This window comes from Protopterus annectens, chromosome 7.part1 (assembly GCF_019279795.1).
Source record: "Protopterus annectens isolate FY-2018-M chromosome 7.part1, PAN1.0, whole genome shotgun sequence".
In the NCBI taxonomy this organism is placed as follows: Eukaryota; Metazoa; Chordata; order Ceratodontiformes; family Protopteridae; genus Protopterus; species Protopterus annectens.
The window spans coordinates 202,396,643-202,409,975 of NC_056740.1; the positions used below are offsets into that span (position 1 = coordinate 202,396,643).

A 13,333-nucleotide genomic window follows, 5' to 3' on the forward strand; every position below is an offset into this window, starting at 1 on the left:
TGTTAATCAGGTCCATGATGATGCTCTCCATAGCTTTACATATCAGGCTTGTTAGGCTAATAGGGTCTTAATCCCAGCAGTGCAAGAATAAGAACAGTTGCATTTGATGAGGAGGTTGCACAGAACAAAACCATCTTCATTCTTTTATGTTTACTGCTGTGTAAAACACACCACACATTCTCTATGCTTTCCTATTTTAGTAAATACAAAGAAATTCGAAAGTTACAACAAATCAAAGCAAGTGACACTACATCCAGCTACCCAGAACCAAAGAACATTTTATTTAAAAATATAACATCTTAAATTATTACACAAGGCCCACTGCATAATTACAAGATTTTCTAAAGTCTGGATCAATGGAAGTTTTATCCATTGAATATAGGCAAGACTGACAGTGGTGCTTTACAATAAAAAAAAGTGCGGATAAACCTCCAACACCACACAAACTTCAATACCTTACTGCTTAACATTAACAAAAAAAGCAAAGAAACATTCACTGTAGTCGTCAGCTTACAGCTGCACTTTCATGCAAAGGAAAGGTAAAGTATACAATATATGGCTCTAACCCTTCAGTACAGTACTCTCTTAAGGCAGCATCCCATTTAAGGGAAAACTTTCCAAACAGACTTCTAACAACCTCCACCCTCAAAACATTTTTAAAATTGTAACACAACCTCAAGTGAACAGCAGCAGCATACAGAGCATCACATTCATCTGTGAAATATACTGCAGGTTTCAAACTCCCTGGTGCAAACTGTGAAGTCTAAAATAGGCATTCCCTCGATAAAAAAGTTCAGGACCAGTCAAATTTCTTCCTTCTCATCAGCTCTGTACAATGAGATTTGAGATATGTAGAACATCTCAAGGGACGACATATCAGAACAATGTTTCACAAAAACACACATTAGTCTGTCCTGAAATGCCATGGAAGTTACCAACCTCCAAAATTTGTTTTCTAGAAAAGGATGCTTTCTGCCCATCAGTACAACCACAGTATTGCGCGGTCCCCCTCCTCCTCGCCTATACTTTTCTAATGGGGCCTTTTAATACTTACAGTAACCAAATTAACAGTAACCAAATTAACATAAATAAACAGACCATCAGCCAACAACAATGTAAAAATTTGTTACAGTTTTTCTGCAGATGATGCCCAATGTTCAACTGTTTCACAATCCAGCATTCTTGCAGCAACTAAACATGTACTCAATGACGGGCATCTACAGTACATACAGAGAATTAAAAAAAAAAAAAAAAAAAAACACAACAACACATATAGCAACATGTTTTCTTCATCTCGACTGCATTCGTGAATCAAATGGCAAAGTCCAGAGAACATCTGGAAAAAGTTCTAGTACCTAAAGAAGAAGGCATGAATGGCCACTCCATTCTTGAGTTGTGTTTGTCCCCTGAAATTTCAGGCTGTGACAAAATGAAAACTGAAACAGTATCTTAACAGCACACAACTTTTTCTTTTGCTTTACAAAGGGCAGGCCAGAAATAGGCAAAAGTCTGGAGATCATTTACGCGATGATCTCCATTCCTGCCAATATACTGCTCACTCTGTTAAAAAGATCACTCACACTTTTTGGTTCAAGTCTTCCTCAAACACTTGTCCATTCGAACACACACTTGTCCATTCGAACACACAGTTTAAACAAGTGTTTTCACGTATCTCCATTATCCATACAACACAACCACACGCAGCCTTTTTCACTTTCTTGAAGTTTGTTGCATTTTTTCTGCTCAAACTCAATGGGAATGGTTGGCCTTGTGACCCTTTATCTGTGGCCTTACACCAGAAGGCCAATTACTGTGCTGGACAGACTCAACCAGGGGTGCAACTGGCCAGTGCCTCCTGCATTTTCTCTTTACAACGAGCGTACTTCTGAAGAATTTGCTTAACATGTTCCTCCTCTTCACGTTGCAGGATCCGCAGAAAATTATGGAGCTCAGGCAATGAGAATGCATCCCACTACAAAGTTAAAAGAAAAAAAATGTTAACCATGCACTCAAGCAGTTCCAACGCCTGTTCTGCAGATTTCAGAGACTGTCAAAAATACTACTGTTTACATTTTCACTCCAAACCAGCTTAAATTAAGTTTCAGGAGTACAAGAGATGCTGCCAACACCTCTACCCATTAACATAAGATGTGGCTGTACATCAACTGCACACACACACACACACACACACACACACACACACACACACACACACACACACACACACACTAAAATGTTCCATGTTGGATAACAGTTTTCCAAGACAAGAATGTCATGAAGTAGGAGATGGTGGATTCAAAGGGAAACTAGGTTAATTTTTCAAAGATATAGTTCCCACAGTGGAGCAACTGACTAACTATGGGTTTTGGGGTGGAAAATCCCTTTTAGCAGTACCTTGTCGGGTAAATAAAATCTGTGGTGGATCCACAAGTATGCTGAAATAGAACACAGAATTTCAGAGGCATATGTCAAATTTATTACACAAAATCAGAACTTGCTATGCATAAGCCCTTTCCGGCTTAAGATGGGAACCTTCCCACTTCTACCCACAAGCCAAAGTTAGATTTTCTAACAGATCTACAGGTTTCCAGCAGTATTACTCAAGTTTTCATCTAGAATCCAATTGGGAGATTTGGGTAATATTCTCTAGGAACAGACCTATGCTTCTGAAGTTTGAGTGTATTAGCAATGGGCAGTGCGGTTGAGTCAGCATGGTTTAATTGAGTGGTAGAGAAGTGGTCTCTCCCCCTCTGCAGCCCAAATGCCAAAGCACTTCTCTGATGTTGGTGGGGGGGGGGGGGACCCTGCCGGCCTAGGAGGGGAGAAGTCAGAAGTATAAAGGGGCCTCAGTTGGCACCATTTTCAAATTTGACTAGCATCTCTGGTGGCATGGTCAATCCGCTGGGTTTACCTGAAACAAGGATTCTTACTGTATTTCGCTATAATGTTCTCACAAAACTACCAATTTCATTAGGTGTAGCATTTCCACAAGTTTTTACTCGTGTCAAAAAACATGACTTGCCCAACTGTTCCTGTTCCCAGTGTGCTTTAAACAGTGGTCCAATGAACAAATGCCAGAATCTCTCGAGTTGTTGCTCCTATTGAAGACTAGTGTTTAGTCTTTGTCTGCCCTGGAATTCACCAGCTCTTTATCAGATTATCCCCACAGGCTGAAAACACACACAGGATGAAAAACCCTTGGAGAAGTGCAAAAAAAATTACTAGGAGCAGTTGCCAGGAATCTTAACTATCTCTGCTATAATAAATTTTCTTCATCCAAAGACGTTTTAGGTAGTAGGAGATCATCATCACCACACCCCTCCTTTACTAACTTGCTTTTACTAGAATCAGACTTCCCTTTCAGAACAGGAGGCCATCTGTAACCTACGCTGTCTTTCACATATTATCCATCTTCAACAAAACTTCTACATTTGAAGATTCAAACAGAAAGCCAAGTGATATACATGTATGGTGCCCCGGATGGTGAGAGCATGTGAGTCCAACTTGGGGGTGATGTGCTAACAGATCCAACAATACATTCTTATTAGGACTGTGAAAAAAACTTGCAAAATAAGGCTGCTCCACAACACCAGATTCTCAGTAACTGCTAGCACACTGAACTGGCAACAGTAAATTCCCCTTGTTATTTAGGTGAAATTAAACTGTGCTGTTGTCCATGATTGCTAGCAGATTGCCTAGGGCTATTTGGAGGCCTGGAGACACAAAATCAGCCAATAACTCTGTTGTTTATGCGTTTGATTTGGTCTTAGTTTGCTTATGCCAGCTGGACTCAAGATTCCGTGCAATTGTTACCAAAAAATTACACTGCATGGCTAAAACAGTAATCACACTACTAGTCTTGGGGTGGAGGTACAAGATGACCCCTGCCTCATCACTTCTAAACCTTTGGTAAACTTGGGGTCATGGGGGATTGGTGTGCATCTACTTACTGGAAGCAGTAGGAGATGTTGCAGGAGTCAAGATCCAACCACCATAACATGTAGGACAGGATCCTAAGCTTTTACGCAAAAGGTATAACCTAGGCCTGATAACCTCTGAAAAGTAGGCTCTAGGATCTAAAGACCAGGCCCAGCTTATAATGTTAAGCTAAACATATTGCTTCCTACAATCAGGAAAGCAAATTCTGTATATACTCATCTTAGCAACAGGCCTGGAGGAGACTATACTCAAAGTCTGGTTACAGATTTATATCTAAAACTAAAAGCAGGCTTGTGTTTGGGCCTAGTGCTTGTGGAGGCTAAAGGCCTGAGCACATATTCAGGGACATTTTGGTTTAGCCAAAGCTATCAGGCATTTCAGTGAGAGAGAATTGTTTAAGGTCATTGGCTGACTGAGGTCACCTGGACTACAGCTTACACTAAGCACCTCATTGGCTCTTTTGAGCTTTTTTTTTTTATTAAAAAGTCTCAGGATTCAACTTTGTTACCTAAGAAGTTAAGTTGTGAGTGTTTCTGCCATTTCACACTGAGCTAATTGAAGGAAGGACACTGAGCAAACTCTGATCTATAATATATAACATTAAGTATCCTGTTTTTTTGCTTATTTTTTCGAGTTATTTATAGCACTTTGCCTACTGTATATTTTTCTAGCTAGTTTCACGGTGTGCGAGGTATAAACTGGAAATTGTCCACTTTTATTAAGCATCTGTTGGGTTGTTTGATTCTGATAACTTGTTTGCAGTTAAAAAGCTTTCTCTAGAGGCTCCTTTAGCTGTTTAAAACATCATAATGCATCAGAGATTATCCAAGTGCAACTAACTCTGGGCAAGACTGCAATCGAAATTGTAGCTCACTACAGATCCCCCACCATGCCCCAGGATTCCCACTCCTCATTTCTTGATACACTGGAAAATATTAGGGTACAACCTAACACCCTAATAATGGGCGATTTCAACTACCCCACCATTAACTGGGAAAACTACTCATGTACCAACTCTTGTGCTCAACATTTTCTGGAATTAATAAATTCCAATGCCTTGGATCAACTTATCCACACCCCCACCAGGGGCAGCAATAACCTAGACCTGGTTATTACCAACATGGGCAACTGGTGCTCCACACCAGAGGTAAATTCCTTGCTGGTCAGATCCGACCATAAGCTAATCACCCTAGACATCCACATCCCTCCCCCAACCCCCATAAGGGAAACCACCGTAAAAACTTCTCCAAAGCCAACTTCACGCTTCTTAAGACAGAAGTGGCAAACTTCACGACACCCATTCTGACGGACAATAGAGGTAGGACTGCTGAATCCTACACAAATGCACTTTATAAGCACTTACACGAGTGCAATCCCTAACAGAACCAAGATGCTGTCCTCCAAAAAAAGGAAGTCAATCTGGTGGTCCCCTGCCATAAACAAACTCTACAACAGAAGAAAGAAACTGATGCGCAATAGAGTAAAATCCCATGATTGGAGAAACTCCCTGGTCAGCGTCAGTAAGAGGCTGAGATCCCTCATAAAATCCTCCCAAAACCAGTTACGAAAACAAAATTGTCACCGATTCTAAAGACAACCACAAAGCATTCTATAGCTATGTCAAGAATCTCAATGGCAACACTCAGATCTGCTCTGAGTTGCAGCACAATGGCACTAAATATACAGAACCAAATGATATTGCCAACATCCTGGCAGATAGGTTCAGTGCTAACTTTACCCCCCTGTCACCCCCTAAAGGGCCCATCTCTATTCCAGAAGAATGCAATGTTCCTGTAATCACAGCTGCACAGGTAAACACACTATCCAAAGTCAAGAACACAGCATCATTGGACCGGACAACATCCCAGGCTGTGTTCTACATAAACTACAGAAGGAACTGGCACCCCACCTAAGTACCATATTCAATCATAGCCTCACCTCAGGCTAATCCCACTCCACAAAATCATCATAGAACTTAGGTTTAGGCAGATCACGTCTCCTAAATCTGATAGACTTCTTTGAAGCAGTCACCAAAGCCCACTCTGGAATTATAGATAAACTCACTAAACTAGGATGTCACAAGATGGTTCAGTCCTGGGTCCTCTATTTGGTATCTACTTTAATCAAAACTCCAAAAGATGTGGACATCTAACTATCTCTGCTATAATAAATTTTCTTCATCCAAGGACGTTTTAGGTAGTAGGAGATCATCATCACCACACCCCTCCTTTACTAACTTGCTTTTACTAGAATCAGACTTCCCTTTCAGAACAGGAGGCCATCTGTAACCTACGCTGTCTTTCACATATTATCCATCTTCAACAAAACTTCTACATTTGAAGATTCAAACAGAAAGCCAAGTGATATACATGTATGGTGCCCCGGATGGTGAGAGCATGCGAGTCCAACTTGGGGGTGATGTGCTAACAGATCCAACAATACATTCTTATTAGGACTGTGAAAAAAACTCGCAAAATAAGGCTGCTCCACAACACCAGATTCTCAGTAACTGCTAGCACACTGAACTGGCAACAGTAAATTCCCCTTGTTATTTAGGTGAAATTAAACTGTGCTGTTGTCCATGATTGCTAGCAGATTGCCTAGGGCTATTTGGAGGCCTGGAGACACAAAATCAGCCAATAACTCTGTTGTTTATGCGTTTGATTTGGTCTTAGTTTGCTTATGCCAGCTGGACTCAAGATTCCGTGCAATTGTTACCAAAAAGTTATACTGCATGGCTAAAACAGTAATCACACTACTAGTCTGGGGGTGGAGGTACAAGATGACCCCTGCCTCATCACTTCTAAACCTTTGGTAAACTTGGGGTCACGGGGGATTGGTGTGCATCTACTTACTGGAAGCAGTAGGAGATGTTGCAAGAGTCAAGATCCAACCACCATAACATGTAGGACAGGATCCTAAGGAAAAGTAGGCTCTAGGATCTAAAGACCAGGCCCAGCTTATAATGTTAAGCTAAACATATTGCTTCCTACAATCAGGAAAGCAAATTCTGTATATACTCATCTTAGCAACAGGCCTGGAGGAGACTATACTCAAAGTCTGGTTACAGATTTATATCTAAAACTAAAAGCAGGCTTGTGTTTGGGCCTAGTGCTTGTGGAGGCTGTGCGTCTGAGCACATATTCAGGGACATTTTGGTTTAGCCAAAGCTATCAGGCATTTCAGTGAGAGAGAATTGTTTAAGGTCATTGGCTGACTGAGGTCACCTGGACTACAGCTTACACTAAGCACCTCATTGGCTCTTTTGAGCTTTTTTTTTTTATTAAAAAGTCTCAGGATTCAACTTTGTTACCTAAGAAGTTAAGTTGTGAGTGTTTCTGCCATTTCACACTGAGCTAATTGAAGGAAGGACACTGAGCAAACTCTGATCTATAATATATAACATTAAGTATCCTGTTTTTTTGCTTATTTTTTCGAGTTATTTATAGCACTTTGCCTACTGTATATTTTTCTAGCTAGTTTCACGGTGTGTGAGGTATTAACTGGAAATTGTCCACTTTTATTAAGCATCTGTTGGGTTGTTTGATTCTGATAACTGTTTGCAGTTAAAAGCTTTCTCTAGAGGCTCCTTTAGCTGTTTAAAACAGAGATTATCCAAGTGCAACTAACTCTGGGCAAGACTGCAATCGAAATTGTAGCTCACTACAGATCCCCCACCATGCCCCAGGATTCCCACTCCTCATTTCTTGATACACTGGAAAATATTAGGGTACAACCTAACACCCTAATAATGGGCGATTTCAACTACCCCACCATTAACTGGGAAAACTACTCATGTACCAACTCTTGTGCTCAACGTTTTCTGGAATTAATAAATTGCAATGCCTTGGATCAACTTATCCACACCCCCACCAGGGGCAGCAATATCCTAGACCTGGTTATTACCAACATGGGCAACTGGTGCTCCACACCAGAGGTAAATTCCTTGCTGGTCAGATCAGACCACAAGCTAATCACCCTAGACATCCACATCCCTCCCCCAACCCCCACAAGGGAAACCACTGCAAAAACTTCTCCAAAGCCAACTTCACGCTTCTTAAGACAGAAGTGGCAAACTTCACGACACCCATTCTGACGGACAATAGAGGTAGGACTGCTGAATCCTACACAAATGCACTTTATAAGCACTTACACGAGTGCAATCCCTAACAGAACCAAGATGCTGTCCTCCAAAAAAAGAAGTCAATCTGGTGGTCCCCTGCCATAAACAAACTCTACAACAGAAGAAAGAAACTGATGCGCAATAGAGTAAAATCCCATGATTGGAGAAACTCCCTGGTCAGCGTCAGTAAGAGGCTGAGATCCCTCATAAAATCCTCCCAAAACCAGTTACGAAAACAAAATTGCCACTGATTCTAAAGACAACCACAAAGCATTCTATAGCTATGTCAAGAATCTCAATGGCAACACTCAGATCTGCTCTGAGTTGCAGCACAATGGCACTAAATATACAGAACCAAATGATATTGCCAACATCCTGGCAGATAGGTTCAGTGCTAACTTTACCCCCCTGTCACCCCCTAAAGGGCCCATCTCTATTCCAGAAGAATGCAATGTTCCTGTAATCACAGCTGCACAGGTAAACACACTATCCAAAGTCAAGAACACAGCATCAATGGACCGGACAACATCCCAGGCTGTGTTCTACATGAACTACAGAAGGAACTGGCACCCCACCTAAGTACCATATTCAATCATAGCCTCACCTCAGGCTATGTGCCCACTGAATGGCGCACAGCGACTTATCCCACTCCACAAAGGGGGAGCCACCACAGACCCCAGAAACTACCGCCCCATTAGCCTAACGAGCCTGGTCTGCAAGGCTATGGAACGTATCATCATAGAACTTATAAACAATGACATTGGTAATCTCCAAAAACTCAGGGCCCAACCCAGTTCGGGTTTGTAAAAGGCAGATCACGTCTCCTAAATCTGATAGACTTCTTTGAAGCAGTCACCAAAGCCGTAGAAGAAGACTAAGGTGGTTCACACAGCCTATCTAGATCTCGCCAAGGCTTTCAACACCATCCCCCACTCTGGAATTATAGATAAACTCACTAAACTAGGTATAAATCCCTATGTCACAAGATGGGTTGCCAACTGGCTCACTGACAGAACCCACGCTGTGAAAGTAGCAGACTCCAGACTCCAAATCCAACTTCAGATCAGTAACAAGTGGAGTACCTCAGGGTTCAGTCCTGGGTCCTCTATTTGGTATCTACTTCTCTGAAGTAAAGGCCAACACAGAAGGTCTTTGGCTAACGAAGTTCGCAGATGACTGCAAACTAGGAGCCATAATCAAAACTCCAAAAGATGTGGACATCCTACCAAAGGGCCTCGCTGAGACAGATGCCTGGTGTCAAAGCCATGGCCTCAAGCTCAATGCCAAACAGTGCACTGTCATCCCTTTTGATAAAAACTCAGTACCCATGAACTACCACATAGGCGGTAGTCTACTTAAACACTAAAAATAAGATAAGAGACCTTGGGACACAGGTGGACAGTAGTCTCTCCTTTGATAATCACATCGCCACAGTAGGAAATCCTACCTCATCACAAAAGGTTTCTCATCCAGGAAAAAAAAAAAAAAAAAAAGAGGTCATTGTTCCCCTCTACTAGTTACTCATTAGACCCATTATAGAATACAATGCCCCTTTTGGTATGTACCTCGAAATCTACAACAACTGGAAAGGCCACAGAAATACCTCACAAAGAGGATTACTGACCTCAAACAGATGCCCTACGCAGAGTCTCAAAAAACTGCAGCTTTACTCCGTCGCATATCGACTACTCAGAGGAGATCTCTGCCTACACACAACGCTATGTCAAACCCAGAGCTTTTAGGCATCCTCCACTTAAAGAAATCCCAATCCCTACAAGCTACACGCTCCAAGGACCTAAACCTTGTCACCACAATAAACAGAACATGCTGGAGGGATCGATTCCTGTCCCAGAGACCTCCCATATTCTGGAACAAACTACCTATCTGTATCAAACAAAGCTCCTCATTGGCACTCCAAATCTTGATGATTGGATGGGAGATTACCCCGGGGATCACTTCTGTGGCTCTGCTAGACAGTGGCACAGGAAAATAATTTTCTTGGGTGGCGAAAGCCAAGGTACCTTTTGGCTAGGCTTATATAGGCCCTAGGGCCAATAGCCTAGTACCTACCTATGAACCTTGAACCTCATTTGAACGGTTACGACCACCATGCATTTGAACACCCAGGGGGGCTATAGTGAGCCCAAAGGGCAGTGCTCTGAGCTGAAAGTGATCGGGTTCCAGCCGAAAACACAGGTATCTCCTGGAGCGCTTGTCTATTTTGATGTGATAGCATGCATCCTTGAGATCTACTGGGGACATCTAATTGTCTTTGCGAAACAATGGCAAAACAGACTGAACTGTAACCATTCGGAACCTCGACTTACTTAGATACCTTGTCTTTTTTGGCACCAAAAACGTGGGAACAGATTCTGAATCCTCTCAGTTCAGTTGGGAGGACTCTCTTTGCAGCAGTTGTAGAATCTCCTGTGCTGCCTGCTCCCTCTGACTAGGTGGCACATCAGGGAGGTACTTGTTGGTGTTTGGAGGGGGGAGGAAAAAGGGAATGCAGTAGCCTCTGGATATTATGCTTAGCACCCAGGAAATGGGTCCAGGCTTCTGAGTACCAAGTGAGTCAACCCCCAACTGTCTCCAGAGATGGACAGTTGGGCAGCGCTGATAAGCTTGTCAGATAAGGTGTCTCTGAAGTCCTGGTTTTTTGGACTCCCTCTGCCTCTAGAGTGGGGCCTACCATTAAACCCTCCTCCTCTGCCTCTAGTGGAGGTTTCCCCACACGAGTCCCGGAAACGTCCTAGGGACTTATTAAACCACATTTTCTTTCCTCTGCATTGGTTGCTGAAGGACCTCTTAAGCGTAGAAAATTTGATTCCTACAACAGAAAGGGTCTTCCCCTCCTTTTTTGCTATAGGAGAGACCATCTCTTGCACAGACTGCCCAAACAGGAAGAGCCACCATACGGGGCATTCACAAAGTATGCCTTAAAGGGCTCCACAAAAACAACTCCAACAGCTCTGACTCCCCTGAAAGAGGAAGTTGGGCAGACCACCCACTTTTTTGCTTCAAGATTTCCAGAATGCCTCCAATGGAGACACCCTCAGTAAGGATCCTTCATCGAAGTCAGTGTCTTCTGTTAATGACTCCACTGGGGAGTCAATGTGCCTCCTTTTGCAGGTCTTCTTCCTTGGGTCTATACAGTAAGCTTACAGTCTGCCCAAAACACTAATAATTTCAGCCAAATAAAGTGCCAATTTTCATAAGCCAACAAAGTTCAGCATCAGACAAACATTTGCACTAGTATGCAGCACTCCAACACAAGTATGAAAGCTGTAAGTTGCACGATTTATGAGAAGCTGCAAATCAAGAGGCGTTCTCAAAATACAAGTTTGGGAAAAGCAAGACATTTCATGACTTGGAAATCTTCAAGAAACAAGGAGATTAACCTTCTGCTGGCTCAACTAAAGTTAGAGGATGGCCATTAACAACCACACAAATGTCTCAGACCGCAGCCTTTTGAAAGTCACGAACATAATTAAGGCTCTGCTTTGGGTTTTTCAAGCCATGGTTTGTTACCTACTGAGCAAACAATCTTGCATGATTAACCGCAAACAGACAGGCATGATGAACAAGACATCTGAAATGCTTTCTAACAGACTATTCTGTCATGAGTGGAGACAGACAAGAGTTATGAGTAAGTTTGTAGAGTGAGGTAACTGACAAAGCAGCCTAACCATGTGAGCATACTGGAAATGTAGAAGATGAATAAAGAACAGAAGGAAGTGCAAATACATGTAACAGATGTGTCAGTTTCAGAAATGAGCTGCCAAGTTGGGACAGGAGGACACCACCTGCAAACACTAGGACAGACAGCCAAGTGCTGTAGACACAGTGAATTTTCAAGTTGCATCTCCAATAAAAGCTATACTGCAGCAAGAAAGAAAAGTTGTGTAAAATCTTACCATAACCACAAGATTTTCAGTCTCTCTAGGAACAGACGTCGGACGTGGCAGCAGGTATGTGGGCCATAAAAGTGACATCTACACGCACCAGCCCTCAGAACATAATAAAAGCCCGAGTCAGAGCCAGTCCTACAAGGGCATAGCCTGTCCAGTATCACCCAGGAGGGCAAGTGCAGTCTGACAAGAAGGGAAAGTGGGAGTGGAGGAATACTGCAACATGGAAGAGAAGGACATCTATGGTTATGGTAAGATTTTACACAACTTCCCCATGTGCTTCTATTCCAATGTTGCAGTATACAGCATGTGGGTGAGTGCCAAAGCTCACGGAGGACTGGGAGGTGGCCTAGATGAAGTTTCCAGGAATCCGTGTAGGATATCCCTGGCAAACCCCACCATGGCTCTGGAGATATGGTTCAGTTTGTAGTGTTTGGTGAAGGTGTGTAATGAGGACCAGGTAGCTGCCTTAAAGTATGGAGTTAGTGTCTAGTCCCTTAAAAAAGGCTCCAGAAGAGGCCATTGCTCTGGTGGAGTGAGCTTTGACATTGCCCTGCAAGGTCTTTCCCTGGTGTAGGTAGCAGAAAGAAATGGCTCTGGAGATCCAGGCCAAAATGGTCTGTTTGCTCACAGCTTTCCCCAGGGCTCAGGGGTGGAAGGAGACAAAGTTGGATCCAAACCCAAGTTGACTGTGGACATCTAGGGAATGAAGTACTCTCTCACTACCCCCCTGCGGGTTGGGGAAGAAGGTAGGCAGGTGGATGGCCTGGTTCAAGGATAGGTCATTCACTACTTTGGTAAAAATGGTGGTGTAGCCATAAGAGCTTGCAACTCTGAGACCTTTCTGACAAGAGGTCAATGCTGCCCAGTAAAACAGTTTTCCACGTGCAAAATTTTATGGGAGCTTTGTCTGTTGGCGTACAGGGGGCCAGAATGAGTTTTTCTAATACATAGTTAAGGTCCCAGGGAGAAGGAGACCGTTTCCTGGGTGGTCTCAAGTGTAGTACATCCTTGAGGAACAGTTTAGCAGGGAGTCTGGATGCAAACAGTGGACCTGTCTGCATTAGTTCAAACAGGTATGACAGAATGAGAGGAATATCGCTTTCCAGCGGGTCCAACTGTCTTTTCTGACACCACATAGAAAACCTTTTCCACCTAGTGAAATAGGATTTTGTTGTGTTGTCCTCGTTATACAGGTGTCTGAAGGGGATCAGAACCCCATCAGCCACAGGGTGAAAAGCAGGGATTGCCACTGTGGGATGTATCAGAATCCTCCTTTTCTGTGTGAGCAGGTTCACTGAGGGGGTAACTTGTGGTGATTGCCCTTGGACAAATGGAGAAGGGAGAACCAGTGCTGTCT

General features: G+C 43.0%; 1 protein-coding gene across 2 annotated transcripts in view; it reads right to left on the bottom strand.

Moving 5' to 3' along the window:
* Positions 1–258: 258 nt before the first annotated feature.
* RASSF1 (Ras association domain family member 1) overlaps positions 259–13,333 on the bottom strand; it is a 1,450,617-nt gene continuing 1,437,542 nt past the window's right edge. For both annotated transcript variants that reach the window (XM_044078648.1, XM_044078649.1), the window contains one exon: positions 259–1,972. In XM_044078648.1, coding sequence (XP_043934583.1) covers positions 1,826–1,972 — 147 coding nt within the window. In that variant the 3' untranslated portion in view covers positions 259–1,825. The remainder of the gene's footprint in view (positions 1,973–13,333) is intronic.